This window comes from Lagopus muta, chromosome 1 (assembly GCF_023343835.1).
Source record: "Lagopus muta isolate bLagMut1 chromosome 1, bLagMut1 primary, whole genome shotgun sequence".
NCBI classification, from domain to species: domain Eukaryota; kingdom Metazoa; phylum Chordata; class Aves; order Galliformes; family Phasianidae; genus Lagopus; species Lagopus muta.
The window spans coordinates 30024946-30042440 of record NC_064433.1 but is presented as its reverse complement, the minus strand read 5'-3'; the positions used below and the strand labels follow the sequence as shown (position 1 = coordinate 30042440).

Below are 17495 nucleotides of genomic sequence, written 5' to 3'. Positions count from 1 at the left end.
GTCATTGTTCACATCTCACAAAGCAGAAATACATCTCTGCATGACGTGGATAATGTCTGCCCTGGGCTCATGGGATAACAGGGAACAGACAGGGCAGTGTGGCTGTGTGTTGTGTTATTTTTTGTGTCTGTGACATGAAGATGAATGGCCACTCCCTGAAGGTCCCTTGGAACAGAGCTGGCTTATCTCAGGAGAGGGCTCTCCCAAGCTCACCTCTTTATAGTGGCAGCTCCTGCCGATGGAAATTGTCACTGGCTGCTGGCAGATGCAGGAATTAAATACAGGTGTTTGCTTCTCTTGTTCTGTTTACTTACATGCCTGGCTCAGCCTGAGGATCATTATGCACCATGAGCGCTTCAGATTTTGAACCTCTTTCTTCTCAAATTAAATGTTTCTGATTCAGTTATCTTCAACCATTGTGACTGAAGTAGAATGAAAACAACCACCATCATGTGGTCTGTGTCCATTAACTCCCACAGCAAAACACCCCTTCTGCCTGCTCTGACAGCTGATGGGTTCCAAGTGTTTGGAAGCACGGTTCCACTTCACCAACATGCTAGAGACAAGTTTTGGTGTGGAAGAGGTGTCAGTGTAATCAGGATGGAGCTAGGATCCATCCCATCCCCTTCGTCTGCTGCACCTAGAAGGGAAGCTCATCCAGGGGTGATGCAGGCAACAAGGCTCACTGCGGTGTAATGCCCTGGTTGTGGACTTGTGTTGAGGGACAGTTTTCATTGTTCACCTGTAGACATTCCTTCCTCCTTTTTCTTCTTCTAGGAAAGGTGTTTGCTATAAGCGTTGCTTTGGATCTGTGTTGGTTGGTCTGACCTGGAAAAGGAATCTACCATTACCTTCCATGGTTTTATCTGAGAAAAGAACTTTCTTTCAGTCACTGGATTACAGAATCACAGAACCATAGAATGGCCTGGGTTGAAAAGCACCACAATGACCATTTAGTTTCAACCCCCCTGCTATGTGCCGGGTCGCCAACCACCAGACCAGGCCGCCCAGAGCCACATCCAGCCTGACCTTGAATGCCTCCAGGGATGGGGCATCCACAACCTCCTTGGGCAACCATTTGGAAAGGTTTGTAAGGATTAATTGTAAAGACTTCATTATTTGTAAAGATCATAAAAGATGAAGTTGGGGGAAGGTCAGTAAGCACTGCAGGAAATCTTGGGCTGAACTCGAGATCCTGCTGGCACTCACAGGGGGCTGGCAAAATAATAGAAGTCAATTCTTTACTTGGCAAAATTGGAACAACTGGCATCAGGGCGTTGTGGCTTTGACCACCACTAGTCTTCAGGGAAGGAAAGGTAATAGTAAAGATATTCTTAGTGCCCCTCACCCAAAGAGAGCCATGGAAATGTCACAGCTGGGGAGCAAGAGATTTGTCGAGCGGCTGCGATCCCCGCCAACCTCCGTACACGTCCCGTTTCCTTCTCTCTATCCCCGAATTTATCTTTCCCCTCCGCCCGGACGGTGTCACGTCGAGATGGGACGGAGGTGGTATTCCGGCCCGGGCAGGCGAAAATAAAGCGGGGCGGCAGCACGGGAGCGCCCCGAGGGTCTCCCTCTGGCCGCCCCCCGCCGCCCCCGGTCAGCACGGCTCCGTGGGGTGAGGCGGCGCCGCCCTCGGCCCGGCCCGGCCCGGTGGGGGCGGTGGGCGGCTCCCGCGGCCGCGGATAAACGGGAGCCCCTCCTGCCGGCTCCGCGTCCCCGCCGGACGGCAGCAAGGAGAGCGACGTTCCCGCGGGAACCGGGGAAAGGCTGCGGTTCGCGGCCGAGGGGCTGCGCCTGGTGGCGGGGCGGGAGCTGCGGGGCTCGGGCACCGCCTCCCGGTAGCGGCGGCCGCTCTCGCAGGGCGGCGGGAGCCCGGTCATTGTCTGCCCGGCGGCTCGGGGCTGCGCTGCCCGCCCGGCCCCCCGCCCTCGCCTTTGTGTGCGCCCGGCGTGATGCGCGCTGCGGGGCGGCGGGGGGTCCGCTCCTCCCGGTGAGAGGCGGGGAGGCGTCCAGCCTCTGCCCCGGAGGTTTTTCACCCGCAGCAGCCGGAGGAGGGGGACTATGGACTGAGCGCATCGCTGTACCATGGAGTCCGGCTTCGGCTTAGGCACGCTTTGCCTTCTTCTCTGCCTGGGGCCAGGTAGGCGGCGGCCGGGCGGCGGCGGGCGGTGCGGGATTCGGCCGCCGCCGGGTCCCGGCGGAAAGTTGCGGAGGCGACGGGAGGGTTAACGGCACTCTCTGGGTCAGTCGTAGGCTTCGGCGTGGACCCCTCGCTGCAGATCGACGTGTTGTCCGAGCTGGGGCTGCCGGGCTCCGCGGTGGGCGTGCGCCAGGTGCAGGGGCTGCACAACGGGAGCAAAGCTTTCCTCTTCCAAGGTACGGCCCCGCGGCTCTGGTGCACCGCTCCCCTCCTGCCGGTCCTCTGCTCCATACCCCCAGCCCCGCTTTCCCTCCTTTTCTCTGTATCTTTCCTTTTTTATTTTTCCTTTTTTTTCTTTTTTCTTTTTTTTTTCCCCTCCTTCCTTTAACTGGGAGACGCTTAATTAAAGTACAGCAGGAACGGGGATGGCAGATGGCTTGTTTTGTGAGTCGTGGGGTGCAGCGATGAATAATGGCACCACCCACTCTTCTGCTTTACTTGGGAAGCGCTGAACATCCCCCAGTTCCAGCGCAGGCAGCGCTCCCTGAAAGTTTCACGCGAATCGAGCAAAATGCTGAGCTGGAAGTGCCCCGGAGGAGAGAGGCAGATGGCTGGAAATGAAAACTGCAGCTTCACCAGGGTCAAGTGGCCCCTGTGAGCGTCAGTGCTGTACACGTCGTGGGAAACAAAGGCTGAGTTTGGGCTTCTTGTAGTGCTTGTGGTTATTCTTTCTTCTGTTGGGAATAGAAATAATGAGGTGCTCTTGTTCCAGCATTCAAAATATGGTTAGGAGGTTTCTTCCAAATACTTATGCTTCCCTATATTGTAATGCGCATAGGTCTGGGAAGTAATTCTCAGTGAAAACAGGATTTATTGGCAGAGGTTATGATACCTACACTCATTCATTTTCAGTGTCCACTTTAATAATGTACTGATGCCTTAAATGAAGCTGGAGTCAAGAATGTTTTCAGGAAAAATCTCCATCTATACGGGGGAAAAAAAAAAAGCTTAAAAATAGCCTCTAGGAACAAGTTTCTTCTATGAAAGATGACTAAATGCTCATGAGAAACATGGCTAAAGAAGAGCAAGGAGCACAGCTTCTGGTGGAGCAGGAGCAATCCCTGCATCAGCTGTAGATTTGAAGCAGAGGGACTTGGTGTTGGCTCCTGGCATCACATCAGCTCATCAGCACTCATCTGCAACAATTCCTGGTGCAACAGGCAAGAGGCTGCTCCCCCTATAGAAGAGTTATAATTAAGGGGAGATAAGATCTGGAAAGGAAATTTCTTTTTCATGTTTGCATTAATGAGGTAATTTATCAGAAGCTAATAGTTGCCAAAGGCTTTCTTTTCTTTTTCTTTCTTTTCTCACGGCTCTCTGTAGCCCTGTCCTTCCGTGCGCAGCCAGTGTGTGTCACTGTGGACACGAATGTGGAGGTGCGTGGCTGTGCGTTCGGCAGCACCCGCATAAGCTGCTGTTACGAACGTCAGCAGTGGGCTTGCAGCTTCGGAACTGCCTTCTGTGAGAGGTGGCTGCTCAGCACGGGGATGCATTTGTGTGGTGTGTGCTGCCCATCCTAAAAGAGCCCTAATTTTTAGGGTACTGTAGGGAAGTTGAGGGCCCCTCATTCTATAGTGGGGGAACCAAAGCTCCCGATGACTTTAGCCTAGATATTATTAGAGCAGTGTAAGAGGAACTCTTCTTGTTGTGTGCATTCCAACATTAGGACAAAATCACCGTTGGTTACTGAAGAATTTTTAATAAGCTTTTTCCTCTTTTTTTCTTTTTTTTCTTTTAAGTATGAGTGTATGCAGTAGGTTGCCAATTTAGTTGTGGCAAAAGCAGGCAAGAGTTTAAGTTTTCACACAAACCCCTTCTTTCCCTGAGAGGAATCAGGAGGTAAAGTGGACAAAACCTTGAGGTCTGATGGTGGCTGAAGGCACTCAGCATCCTTCAGTGCCCTGCAGGACTGAATAGAGTTCTGTTACTGCACTGGACTCTGATATCCTTATACAAAGCAGAGCCCAAACAAGGCAGGTAGATGTTCTTTTTTTCTGACTTGTCTATAGAAATACAGATTTTGCCCTACTCCACCAGACCACTGGTCCGTGTAGTCGTTTTTGTTCTGCTCTTGGAGCTGACGCTGTAGGAGCATTGCTGCAATGCTCACCTCTTAACATATGTATTTGTGGTGTGTGAACTGGAAATATGTTCTTGTTGACTTCATATTTATTTTTGCCTGTTTTTTTTTTTTTTCCATATTCCAGCTAAAGCTTTGATAACCCAAGTGATCTTGGGGGGGGGGAAAAAAAAACCAAACAGGTGATACAGAGTTAGTTCATGGATGGATAATTTTAAGCTTTGACTTGTTTGTTTTTTTTTTTTTTTTTTTTTCTTTTGGTTTCTTTTTGTGGAAGACAGATCTCTTCTTGTACAACATACATGTTAGCCTTTTTGATAGAGCATGTTCTTAACTGTTACAAAGCTTTACCTATATACTTAACACATGCTGGAAGCCTAAATGCTGCTCTTTGTTTTAGAAAGATTACAGAAGTGGCAGGCTGTGTTGTCAACAGGTAACTCAAAGATGCACAATGGGGATTTGCACGTTGTAAAGTTATCTAAGTGCCTGATGCTACTTGGTTGTATGGGTTGGCAGCACCAGAATGCAGTTATAATCTGCATAGCAGTGGGTATTTGATTTTATTTTTCTGTAGGAAAGTGATTTACAAAGTAATTGTATCTTCCCATAAGCTACACTGGAACATTTTACAATTATGAATAGAAAGCAGGAGGAAGTCTTCCAAAACGTTATTGTTGTTAGGTATGAACATCTGCCAGCACTTCCTAGCCAACAGCAGATATTATGATGTCAAAGTATGTTGAGAGGAAAATGATTGCTCTTCTGGTCAGAGCACAGAAGTCAAATCTATACCATCACCTCCTCTGGTGATGACTGTTTCTGCAAGCCAGTGAAATTTTCAATACCTTCGTTTTTGCTTTGAGGAATTGGGATGGCATTCAGGATAAAGCCCAAATCAAAGGAGTGGGTAAAATGTATTTGAAGAAGGCTTTGAATTTCTTTTTGAGGATTACTAATTGTTAGTCTTTCCTTATAAATATATTACATTAATACAATTTGAGGTGATAGGTGGAGATGAATGTGAACGTTGCCATTTTTCCATTCAAATACAAAGTTAATATTGCTGTAAGAGCCCTCATTGCATATTCAAGTCTTGCATGCACACTTGAAGAGGTGCAGGCATCAGCAACAAAGGGTTTTGGATGTGTCAGACATGTTTGGCCTTGGTGTTGTCTGGCTTGAGCATCGGTGTGACCTCCAGCACGTGCCAAGTCTCAGTGACACTGAGTGCTACAACTTGCAATAGGAAATAGTGCTATCAGATGTGAGAATCTAACTATGGGCAGGTAACTAGGTCTCCTTCTGGCTCTCTGCTTTGTGAATTTCCCTCCTCTCTTTAGACTCTGTGCTGTTATGATGTTTTGGCAATGCTTCTGGTCCACTGGAACCAGCTGGTTTACAGTTGAGAGTCAGTACTATACATTGGACTCTTGTTGTCTCATGCAGTACTGGGTAGAAAAAGACATCTTTCTACCACCACCACCAGGAGCAGCAGAAGGTAGAGAAGGTACACAGTAAATCAAGTGAAAATAGGCACAAAAAGTGAAAATGGGAGCAAAGCAATGTATGAAGAGAATATATGCACATCAAAGGTGTACGTGCTCCTCAGAGAAGCGTGGGCAGAACAGTGCAGTCAGATGGTTACAAGCACAGGAACATTTATTTAAGGAAAATGTAAAAAGGGCATGATGGTCATGAAAATCTGGGAGCTTGTGTATCTGAATGCATAGCTCAGAAATCATTCAAAAGATGTGATTTTTCTTTACTGGTCAGGTTATAGAACTATTGATACGCTTACAAGCCCTGTTTAGATATTTCTGATGAGGAGGGACAGTCCTTGAGGCAACATATTGTGGATTACAATGTGCTTTAAAACACTGAAAGAATGATTTAATCTGTCAGAGTGGTGCATGGAAGGACTCAGTGCTGCTGGTGTTTGAATTGGGTCTTGCTGGTACAAGCAGCTGATGAAGTGAGAAGTGCAACACTAAAATGCACCTCCTCATGGTGTAAATGATTTTAGATATTGCTGCATGACTCAATCATTAGCCCACTCTGAAAATGACAGCAAGACATTATTGTTAGGTATAAATATGCCTTATGTATTTCTGGAAATATCACTGTGTTCTGGCCTGTACTACCATCTCTGAATGTTGCTAAATGAAAGAGCTAAAAATAAAGCTTTAAAGCAAGATGTCAGTAAACTTTCTCTCATTATAGAAATAGGGTTGGGGTTAGCTATGCACTTCACACACTTTTTCCTTGCCACCTGTCGTTGAAAACATGGACAGATGCTCTTTTCTGGTTCCAGCTGAGCCTACTGAAAATATTACTGTTCCCAGCTGCTTTCTGCTGCCCGGGAGCCAGAGGTTACTGTCCCCACAACTTTCCCTATGCGAGAGATCATATGAGCATCCCCTAATCTGCTGATGGCAGAGTCAGCCATCTTCAGCAGCTAGCCTGGCTGGCTACAGTGACATGGATTAGATTCCCTAACAAAACCCTGTCTCCAGCTGTCCCAGAGACCTGAATCATCTCCCAGAGGAGCCTGAACAGAGCTGGGGGAGGGAGTGCTTCTGCTGGCAGCTGGCATGGCTCACTGCAGTGAGTACCTGCCTGCAGCTCTCCTGTCTTGGAGCAATCTGGTTTCTTTCCCAGAATCATTGAACCCTTGAAATGTGGGACCTCCAGATGAGGATTATCTGTAGATAATTAAAATTCCCAGCATGTCTTGAAGAGACAAAGAAAGCCCCTCAGCACTTAGTTTTGGTTACAGCTGAGATAATACATTTTCATTTTAGTAAGTGGTGGAGTTTCTTTCAATATCTGATGTAAGCAATTACTCTCTGACACCTCAGTAGCCAGAGAGATACAGCTGTGTTTTGGTGTAGCTGGAACAACAGGATATGCTGTCCCACTGCTGCCCTCTGTCCCCTTCCACCTTTTGCATGTGCCCAAGTCACCTCTGCAGCTCTTTGCTGCTGTGCGAGCAGTAACTATTGTGGGCTGGCACCGCCAAGGCTGTGGTCAACTGTGCTGTGAGGTTGGGATGGGTGTCATGGAGGGAGCCCTGGAAAGCTGGGCTGCTAATGCTGGAGCTGCAGAGTAGGAGCTGCAGCTGGAAGGCACTCCCTTTATCTGGAGGGAAGAGCTGAATGCTTACCATCCTCCTGCTTCCATCAGCACTGTTAGTAAGGAGGTAATCAAGTTAAGCTATCAGTTTGATCTTCCAGGTTCCCTAGTGCCGTGTCCACACAGAACTATCATCAACCTATCCACCTCTTAACCATATGCATTCTTAACTGCTGAATAATCATGAATATGTCTACTGTCATTGCAAGTTAAATAGTGCCAAGCTGGCTTCTCTGTAAAATATAATGTGGAAGTTTCTGGAAGAACAAGGCTTCAGCAGTGTTGACTTATGACTGATGCTTGTAATGTTAATACTGCATACGATAGGGCTGAGAAATGGGGTGTGAATGGGGACCTGCTACACTGCAGATTCAGGTTTCTGGAGAAAAGCTTGCAGTTAGTCATTAGTGCATGGCCAATATAAAATTACATTGAGTGACTGATAACTTGACCTGTAGCACTTAAGGACTGTAACTGTCTTAAGGCTGAAAGTTGAAAGCAAATAATATTGCTGAGAATGCATATCGGGCATATGAAGCATTGTGAAGATCTAATTGTAGAGCAGTAAAGCTATTTTAACTATGGTGTAGAAGTGATTGCATTCTACTAGATGTGATTTCAACTGTTGGAGAAGATACTTTACATAAAACTTTCTTTTCCCTTTGTATTCTTTGTTTTTCTACAGTGAGTTTTTGGGGGAGAAGGGAAATAGGCAGAAAGGCAGAAACTAAATATTCTCTCTATAGCCCTTTTTTTTTTTTTTTTTTTTTTTTCTCCTCTCCTGGATGTACTTGTGCCATGTGTTTTTATGTGGACTCTGGGCACCTTTTGGTCTGTTAAGTTCTGAAGAGTATGGGTTGTGGAAGAAGCTACAGCCGAGACACAGTTGCTGATGAGAGCTCTGTGCCTTACCTGCCCAGGTTCCTTGGGGTATTATGCTAAGCAGTAGGATTCCACAATGTTGCCAGGGCTTACTGGGATGGTTAAAGCTCCCCCCCTCCTGCTACTTCAGCTTTTGCAGGGAGATGAGTGCACATATTTATCTATGCATTTGAGAAAGCATTTGATTCCTGTTGGAGGAATGTCTGATTTACTGTGTATGTTCTCATGGGCTTCTTTGTTGACCTGCTGTTCTTCACAGTCAGGTTGCTTCTAATACCTGCAACCTGTTGAAGCCTGTGGGGCTCTGTTTTCTACTGGGACAATACCAATTGTCTAAAACTTTGCCTTTTCTATGACAGTTTATTTACTGAGGTTAATTCAAGTAACTGTGCTTTGTTTTGATGTTTGGTATCACTCCAAACAATTCATACTCATTAATAACAGGTAGAGGCTGCATGTTTTTACATTTATAGTCAGACTGCTTCTGATGTATCACAAGTCCAATCCCCATGCTGTGGCTGGTGTTATCCTAGGGCTCAGCTCTCTGTGCTTGAAAGCTGAACATGGTGTGAAGGGGCCATGACATGGAATAATGAGTTCTTGCTGCCCTTATGTAACTGCTTTTACTGTGATGTAGTTCTGTAGTCAAGAATAAGGCCCAACACCAGCTAGGTTGATTTCTTTTAATGTTTTTTGCTTCCCCTCCCACCCATAATTGCAGCACTGTTCTTTAGTGAGGTTTCAGAGAAGCATTTCCCATACGTTTCAGCACATAGATCACTCTCAATGTCTGTATCTTCTCATTTTCACACAACCGTTGTGAGACTTTTGCTTGTGAGACTTGGGAATTAGGTTTCCTACATTCCCTCTATTGCTTGTGTTCATCTAGCCTATGTTCTCTGGGGTATGTAGATGCTGCCTTGGAAAAATATCTCCATGATTGGTTAACTTCACTGCATCTTTGGGGAGGCATCGAAAGTGAGCTCGTAAGTTATTTAAAACCAGTGGATGAGAGCAAAGATTATATGGAGCAGCCATGGGAAGCTGCACTTCCATGTAGTCATTCTTCAGTTCCTGAATTTTGCCATGATTTGCCATGTGCCAGGGTGCAGATCCCCAGAGCAGATGTGTTCTCTCACCTTAACTTCCAAAGCAGATCTGAGCAGGAGTGAAGAATAAGGGGATGAATTATTATTTTTCGCTACTTTTTTTTTCTGTCCATCTGTTTTGGCATAACCTCTGTCTCAATATTTTAGCAATTTGGGGTGGAAAAAAATGTAGCCATTTTCAGCATGCAAGAATTGTATAGTTTTTGTTTTGTTTTGTTTTCACTGTTTGCTACGTTAAGCAATTCTTTGTTTTTCTCTTCTTGGTGCATACTTTATTTTGGTGTGTGTGATCCTTGTGACTTCAGGGAAAAATGAGGGTGTGGGAAACTGGGTTGTGCCATCTTGTCTTGGCAGCACTACAGGCTTGGGGCAGAGTGGCTGGAGGACTGTGTGGAAGAAATGGACCTGGGTGTGCTGGTCAATGCTCAGGTAAACAGGGGTCTGTAGTACAAGTCTTATGGGGAATGGCTGAGAGAACTGGAGCTGTACAGACTGGAGGAGGCTTAGGGGAGATCTTACTGCTCTCTACAGTTCCCTGAAAAGAGGTAATGGCAAGGTAGGGGTTACCTGTTACCTGGCTCTTCTCTGGGTAACAGCAATAGGATAAGAGGGAATGGGTTCAATTTATGCAGAGGTTCAGGTTGGATATTAGTAAAAAATTCTTTTCAGAAACAGCGATCAGGCATTGGAATGGGCTGCCCAGGGAGATGGTGGAGTCATTGTCCCTGCAGGTGTTCAAGAAATGTGTAGATGTGGTACTAAGGGTTGTGGTTTAGTGGGGAAATATTTGTGGCAGGTAGACAGTTGGACTAGATAATGGAGGTCTTTTCAAACCTTGGTGGTTCTATGACTCTGTGGTCTTGGGAGATGCCACTCCCATCTCTGCATGCTGGAAGGTGCTAAAGCAAGGAGCGTGGTATAAGGGATGAGCAGACTGAAAGAGAATTCTGAAGACAATATTCAAAAGGGTTTCAGCTGATTAACATATTTGCAGCAGCAACAACACTGCTACAATAGACTGTAATGTTTCCAAAGGAGCCATTACAATCAATATTGCTAGTGATCCATAACTGAGAACTCTTTTAGTGGAATTTAAGTGGCAATTTCCCTCTCTAAAAATGCAGAGAGAGTGTAGTGAGAAAAAAGACCTCTACTTTTGGAGTTGTTCACTTTGTTAGTGTAATGTTTAGACTGTTTTGTCAGCGTAAATGCCTGTGTAAGGATAATTAGACAATGGTAACATCCATAATGTTTATTCTGCGAAGAGTCACAGAAAGGAGAGATCTACTAGCCTCAATTCCATGGCTGGAAGTCTGACAGTCTCTCTCCAAATACAGTTGCATAACAATCCAGAGAGATTCCGAAGAATATTTTGTGCTTATAGGTCAATAATCTGTGTTTTAAAGACTCCTTAAACATGCACTGCTGTGTAGGGCCAAAGCTGTCCCAAAGGAACTCAGATTTCCTGTCATTCTGGCTTGTATCCCTTGTAACTGAACCCTGCTTTTTTCAACACGCACTCAAGGTGGAATAAACTTGAGGAAATACATCTGGACCTGTTCAGCAATACTTTTTTCAAGAATTTCTGCATACACTGTTAGTGTTTTGTATATAAGGAGAGCATATGCCGGTAAGAGAGCTTGGTTTATTTCTGTTAAAAAAAAACAAAACAAAACACTGAGATTATGTCTGGGATATTGTATTCACTCCAGGCTTCTTTTTTTTTTCAAAACAAAACAAAAAAAATAATAAAAAAATCAATGAATTGAGGGAGTGATGAGAACAACAGAAAACCTGATTATGCAGTGAAAAGGGCTGGCTTACAAAAGAAGACTTTGAAAAAAAACTGAATGTGTAGTGCTTGTCCGAGCAATGACAAAAGTGTTATATGATAAGTGTCTGATATTAGAAAATTCTCTGAGGTTTAGAATGAAGGAATTATTTAGTATTCAAAAAAGTAGAGTTAAGAGTAATATAATGATATTATAAGTAGGGAGGATTTCAGTTAAAAGGAGACATTCACAGTGAACTAATTTAGATTCTGGAATAGCTACTGAAAAGAGGTGGTGGAAATGCGTATTCTTGATTTTGTAGAAGATTGTTTTAGATGAAAATGTCCAGGGAGTATTATCTGTGTAGTAGTCATTGTGTGACTTCCAGTTGGTATGTCAAGGATGGAGTGGATTACCTCATATGTTTATCTAAACTCTGGAAATCTGGGGTTTTGGTGGAGTTGTTCTAGCACAGGAAGAGATTTCCAAAGACTCAGTACAGCATCTGACACCTAATTGTCATTAAAATCAATCTGGTGTCTTTGATTTCTCCCTCAAACTGCACTTGAGCATATTTTAGTGGTATTTGGTTGAAACAAACCAAGAGTGAGGAAGTCAGGATTTGGAAGCATTTGTAATTTTCACCCAACCAAGTTAATAAACTGTGCAGGCGTTGTAAAATCTGTAGCTAATTCACTGGGGCTAGCAGATGCATTCACAGAAGCATGGATTACATTAATACCTGGTTTAAAAGGAAATTTATTGCAGGAGAATCTGAACTCTGAGCCTCTTCAGCTTCCTGAGAACTCTGGGAGCTGTAGCTTGAATCCCTTATGTACTTTCTGTTTGCCTGCCTTGCTCATAACTGAGCTACGTGTGTGGTATTTCTTGGCATCCCCAGTTCAAATTCCCTCTAACCATTCCTTTACCTGGCATGAAAACAGGCGTTAGGAAAGTGGTGATTTTTCTGAGATGCCAGGAAGACTGAAGGTCTGGTGCTCTTCTCTTCCCCTCAACTACACCCTCTCCCAGCTGGTGTTTCCCCCTTGTTCCTGCTGGAACCCAAATTCTCCTCTGTCCGCTGTCTTCCCTTCCCATCTGCTGCTGTTTGCTCAGGCCACTGCCAGAGACCTGTGGCTAGCAACAGCATTGTTGGATGTCTCTGGCATGCTTCAGATACAATTTTTTACTGCTGCTGGCTTCATTCTCTCTGCCTTCCAAGCTGTGCTGGCCTTGTTGATGAGATGAAGGTTCAGCTTTTCTGGAAATCTTGAAGTTGGTGGCTGTTGACCATTCTTCTGTCAGAATTCAGTCTTCTGTGCAGATCACATCATTGTGGTGATTTGGAAAAAGATGGATCTCACATTAATGCTTTCGTAAGCTTACCGTTGCCTTGTATGGAAATAATTCAGCCATAATGCTTAGAAGTTCAGTGAGCCAAAGGCAATCAACCCAAAAGAGAGTGTGAAAACAATTATACCCCAGAAAGCCAGATGTAGAGGATGAGAGCTCCCAACCATAGCAAAGAGTGATAAACTATTAGATTCTTCATACAGAAGAAAGCTAATATCATCTAGGGCACCTGCAAACTCTTGGGGTTGGACTAGATGATCTGAGGAGGTCCCTTCCAACCTAAAAGATTCTGTGAAATGTTGGGTGCCGTGTTGGGAGCAGCAAAGGGGTCACAAGAAAGGAGTTTTTGAGTCAGAATGACTGAACCAGGGACTATGGGTAGGTCTTGTTGACCACAGTGAGGATTGAGTGAGGCAGAGTTGTAGTGTGTTTCTCAGAGGATGCAGGAGCATTTACACCAAACATGATCCTAATTCAGGTGTGCCCCAGGTGTTTTACAGCCTGTCACTGCATGGCCAAGTTTACCACTGGAGTATGATATATTTGAGAAGCCTGAGTCATCATATCTTCTGGGAGGAGGGGAGGTCTTGTAATTTGGATTGATCTACGTCCAGCATCATCCGCTTGTGTGGTTTATTACTGATGTTGTACTTTATTTTCAATTCACTTGGCTTTGCTTATCTTTGGTAATCTGCTTTTTTCATTTGGGAAAGGCTAACAGCCCTGCTTCTTCCTCCTGTCCACCCCGTGGCATCACTTGCGTAACTTTTCAATTTCTGCCCATGCAATATGGCTAAGGACTGGAAGTAAATGCAGTCTTTTAGCAGTTCTCATGTGTGTCATGCCCTTATTATTGTACCAATGGGGCTGGAAGATGATGCATTATATTCTTGTGCTCTTCAGCCTGTGTCCCAGTGTTAACAGCATCACCTGGTGTGATATTTTTGTTTGTTGTTAGGTCATTTTGACACAATGTGCTCATACAACAGCATGCAGCCAAACATAACTAGGTGCATATGCCAGAGATGGCAGAAGCAAGGAAAATAAGACAGGTTTCATTTCCTTTACAGGTTTCAAGGTGTTCTCAAAACTTCTAGAAAGCTGCTTTGTGCCTAAAGGGGTGTGAATGTGTGCATGTATATATACATGTCTATTTATAAAGCTATACTAGCTGCTGCCTTTTAAATGTAGCTGGAACCTGCTTTAAATTGAGGAAGCAGTCAGAAATCCCACTCTGCACTACTTCTGTGTTCTTGTTCAAACATGATAGGTTTTATAGTGGTATGGGACCTAACAATCCTAAACAGTATCTTTGTAACTAGCAGCACCTGGTATTAACTACAAGGCAGTAAATACTGAATTTAAAGATGAATTGATAGTAATAGTGGAATACGAAGTAGGGAAAAGTAGTAATTAAAGAAACTATTGCAGCTTATAATTGATAACCCAGAAACTATAAATCACTAGAAAGCATTGCAATAATAAATACCCGTGGCAATGCATAATGTGCAGCACACATTTTAATTTTCCTATGGGTAGGATTTCCATGATGAGCAGAAGTCATCTTTTATCTTTGTCACATTGTTATCATGTAATAGGTCCCCACTGAATAGCACTCTCTCTTGGTGATAGTGCCTTGCATGATGACATAGTTACAATGAAGGAGATAGTATTTCTCATAAGCAAGGGAACAGTGGTTTTCTGTATCATATATGCATTTAAAAATTCCTTATAATACTCTTGTATGGCAACCCCCCCTGTGCTGATGCACACCACTCATATTCCTTTCAGAAATGTTCAGGAGTGCACACTGATGTTTTCTCTGTCAGTTTGGTGGAAGGGGTTTCAGAAAAAAAAATATTTCACAGTGGGGTCTCTATTGTTTGTTAAGCAAATCAGCAGTTTTAGTCTGCTGCTAAGAATATAGACTTCTTATCTGGAGCACTAGTAATGTAAGGTCCAGGTTTTCCTACATCTTGATTTATCACCCTTTTTCATCCTTTACTGTTAGAAATATCTATTGTAGATCCTTTCACTAGAACTTGACTGTGTTTATTTCCTTATTTACCTATTTACATTTTGCCTACTGAGTATAAAAATCAGAAACTCTCAAACACAGACCCTACATATTTTTGGAAGAGTCCACCTGACTCTTACACTGACTGTATAGCTGGGCTGCTTTGCCTCATAGTAAATTGCTCCCACTTCTCATCCTGGTTAAAATTCCTTCTTTGCCAAGAAACCACAGCCAAAGGCAGGGTGAGAGACATCTAACTGTTAATGTACTAGCATAGTGGTCTGGCAAATTAAGTCCTAGAACAAAAGAGAACTTTGGTATCTCGTCGTGGTGTTCAAACAGATTTTTATAGTGGCTGAATTTTTAAATTCAGTGGCTGGATTTCTTTCTTTGTTTTGGGAGGATCTGCTAACCAAGCAAAGATACTGTTGTTGTTTACACTGTGCTATTGGCACACTGAAGCTCATTGCCATTTAAACATTTTTCTGACTTTTATCTAGGTGAGAAATCCTCCTGAGCAGCTGCACTATTAATTCCACAACTTCAGAGTAGCAGCTGGACTCTGCTTGTGTAGTAGGTGGCTGGGGTTGAAAGAAGGATCCATCCTCCCCATTCTGCAACTAGACATGGGTGTACTACAAAGAACTGTATAATAGCCCATACTCCAAGATCATCTCAGGGGTTTGGTGACATTTGAAAAAGCTTGACTGTACCTCAGTAGGTAGCACTGAACAATTTTTTTTAGACACCTAAGGATGCAAAGGAGACTATTTTAGCAAGGGAAGTCAGTGGTCAGGCTATGGGATAGTAAGCTCAGCATTATAGAAAGATTCAGCTCAATGTGGCTTTCCTTGTTTTCTACAAATGGCCAGTGAGTAAGCTCAGAGGCTTCACCCAGCTACTAGTATAAGCACTCTCAAACAATAATTGAATAGTCTCTTTTGCCATATGATTCTAGACAGAAACAGATTTTTGGTGGTATTGTTGTCAACTTCCAGCGAATGCACAGTATATTGTAGCCACTGTTTGCCCCAGATAGTCTTGTATTTACAAAATCTTTCCTGAAGAGACATCCAAGAGACATCCATATCAGGAGCTGGCAGGAATGACTGAGATCTGGTGGCCCATTCCATCGTATCAGGTAGAATGCTTTTCCCCATATTTAATATGTTCAGTTTTCATTGCATTTTGCTTAGTTAACGTAGTAACGTAGTTAACAAGCGAATAACAACAAAGTAAAAACAAAACAAAACCAAAATAAGCTTAACAAACCAAGCAAATATTGCCTGGGGGCTTTGACCATAGGGAAAAAATTACAAACAAAGCTCTTTGGATGAAATCATGATTACTTGTGTAAGTGAACAACTCCCGATTACACAGACAAGTTAGGTGCTTGACAATGATGTGGTTATTTGGGATCAGGAACATTGCAGTTGCGTTCAAGCACATACGTCCAGGCTCTAAGTACCTTCCTCCCTATCTCATCCCAGAGTACCTTTGTGTTCTCAGCAGTGGCAAAAAGGCTTTAGTCACACAAGTATGTAGCTTGTAGGTGAGCTAGAGTTTTGGCCAAAAGTGGTATGAATGACACTTATTGAGGATATCAGTATGAACAGCCAATACAAGTGGGGAAAAACCATATGCGTTCAGAAACATATCCTATTCTCCTACATCAGTCTGTTGTGACTTGTGAGTCTTGGCATGTGTACTGTAGGTCTGCCTATTTGAAGCTGGAGGGAAGCCCTTGCTGGGTGACTTAGCAAAGCTGTGGCTGACATTCCGAATAGAGAAAATTGCAAAGCAAAGGCAATTGGGCCCTTTCCAAATGCTCCAAGAATAAGCTGTGACATTTCTCCCCTTGTTTTTATCTCAGCTTCAACTGAGTTTTTGTGTCAATTGTTTAGCTTCATTTTAAGTGCATTTTCCCTTCTGCTTTTCTCCTTCCCATCGTTTGCAGTTCTTCCTGCCTACATTTTTGTAGAGCTGTCTCTGTAATGGAGAGGAGAAGCGAGACATGTTGATGGTGATAACTGCAGTGGTGTCTAAATTACACAAGTAGATGCAGTCTGTAAGGAATCCCAAATCCTGATCATTCAGGATCATTATACCAATCAGGGATATTTTCTGGACTCCTCCATTCATGAGTTCTATACATACCTGGTTGGATTCTGACATGCAGCTAGACCATAATCATAGTGTTCATCAGAACTTGCAAACATGGAAGTGCCATGCACTCACTTTGGAGGAATGAGCAAGTGTGTAGGAAAACAGTGTTGATCCTAGGGTTTTTTTCTGGTCCAAATGATTCTATGATAAGTCTTTCAAAATGGTTTATCATCTGGTGTCTTACTGGCAGTTCAAAGAGTCAGGTACAGATGCTCATACATGAGGGCTGCTCCAGAAATAATGCCTCCTATTTTATTGTATTGGCCCATGATGTCAGAGGCAGATATTGGTGGTATGGCAGTAACGGAACTTTCCCACCAACATTCTGTTACAATTCGTTGCTGCGTGACAGAAGGCAGCAGAAGGGCAGTCTGACAAAATGATGTCTGACATGGAAGTGCGCATGAAGCAAAGGTGTGGAATTGCATCAATTGACATTCATTGATGATTGCTGAATGTTAATGGAGATCAAACAGTGGATATGAGCATAGCAAGGTGGTGGGTAGTGAGTTTCTGCAATAGTGACAGTGACTTGAAAGACAAGTCACATTCTAGATGCCCTTGTACAGCTGGCACACCACAAAATGATGTGACAGCTTATCTGTGCAAATTGGCAGATTAGGACCAGAGAACTGTGTATAGGGCTGAATATTGTCTTCAGTGTATTGGAAACAATGGTGGAAGTGCTGAAATACCATAAAGTTTGGTCCAGATGTGTCCCATGAATGCTCACACAGAAACAGAAAGAACACAATATGCAAGTTGTTCAGAACTTATT

At 43.8% G+C, this 17495-nt stretch overlaps 1 protein-coding gene across 1 annotated transcript in view; it reads left to right on the top strand.

Moving 5' to 3' along the window:
- Positions 1 to 1897: 1897 nt before the first annotated feature.
- Positions 1898 to 17495, top strand: part of NELL2 (neural EGFL like 2) — a 143371-nt gene continuing 127773 nt past the window's right edge. The window contains exons 1-2 of the mRNA XM_048943209.1: positions 1898 to 2143; positions 2251 to 2379. Of these exons, the coding sequence (XP_048799166.1) occupies positions 2089 to 2143; positions 2251 to 2379 (184 nt within the window). The 5' untranslated portion in view covers positions 1898 to 2088. The remainder of the gene's footprint in view (positions 2144 to 2250; positions 2380 to 17495) is intronic.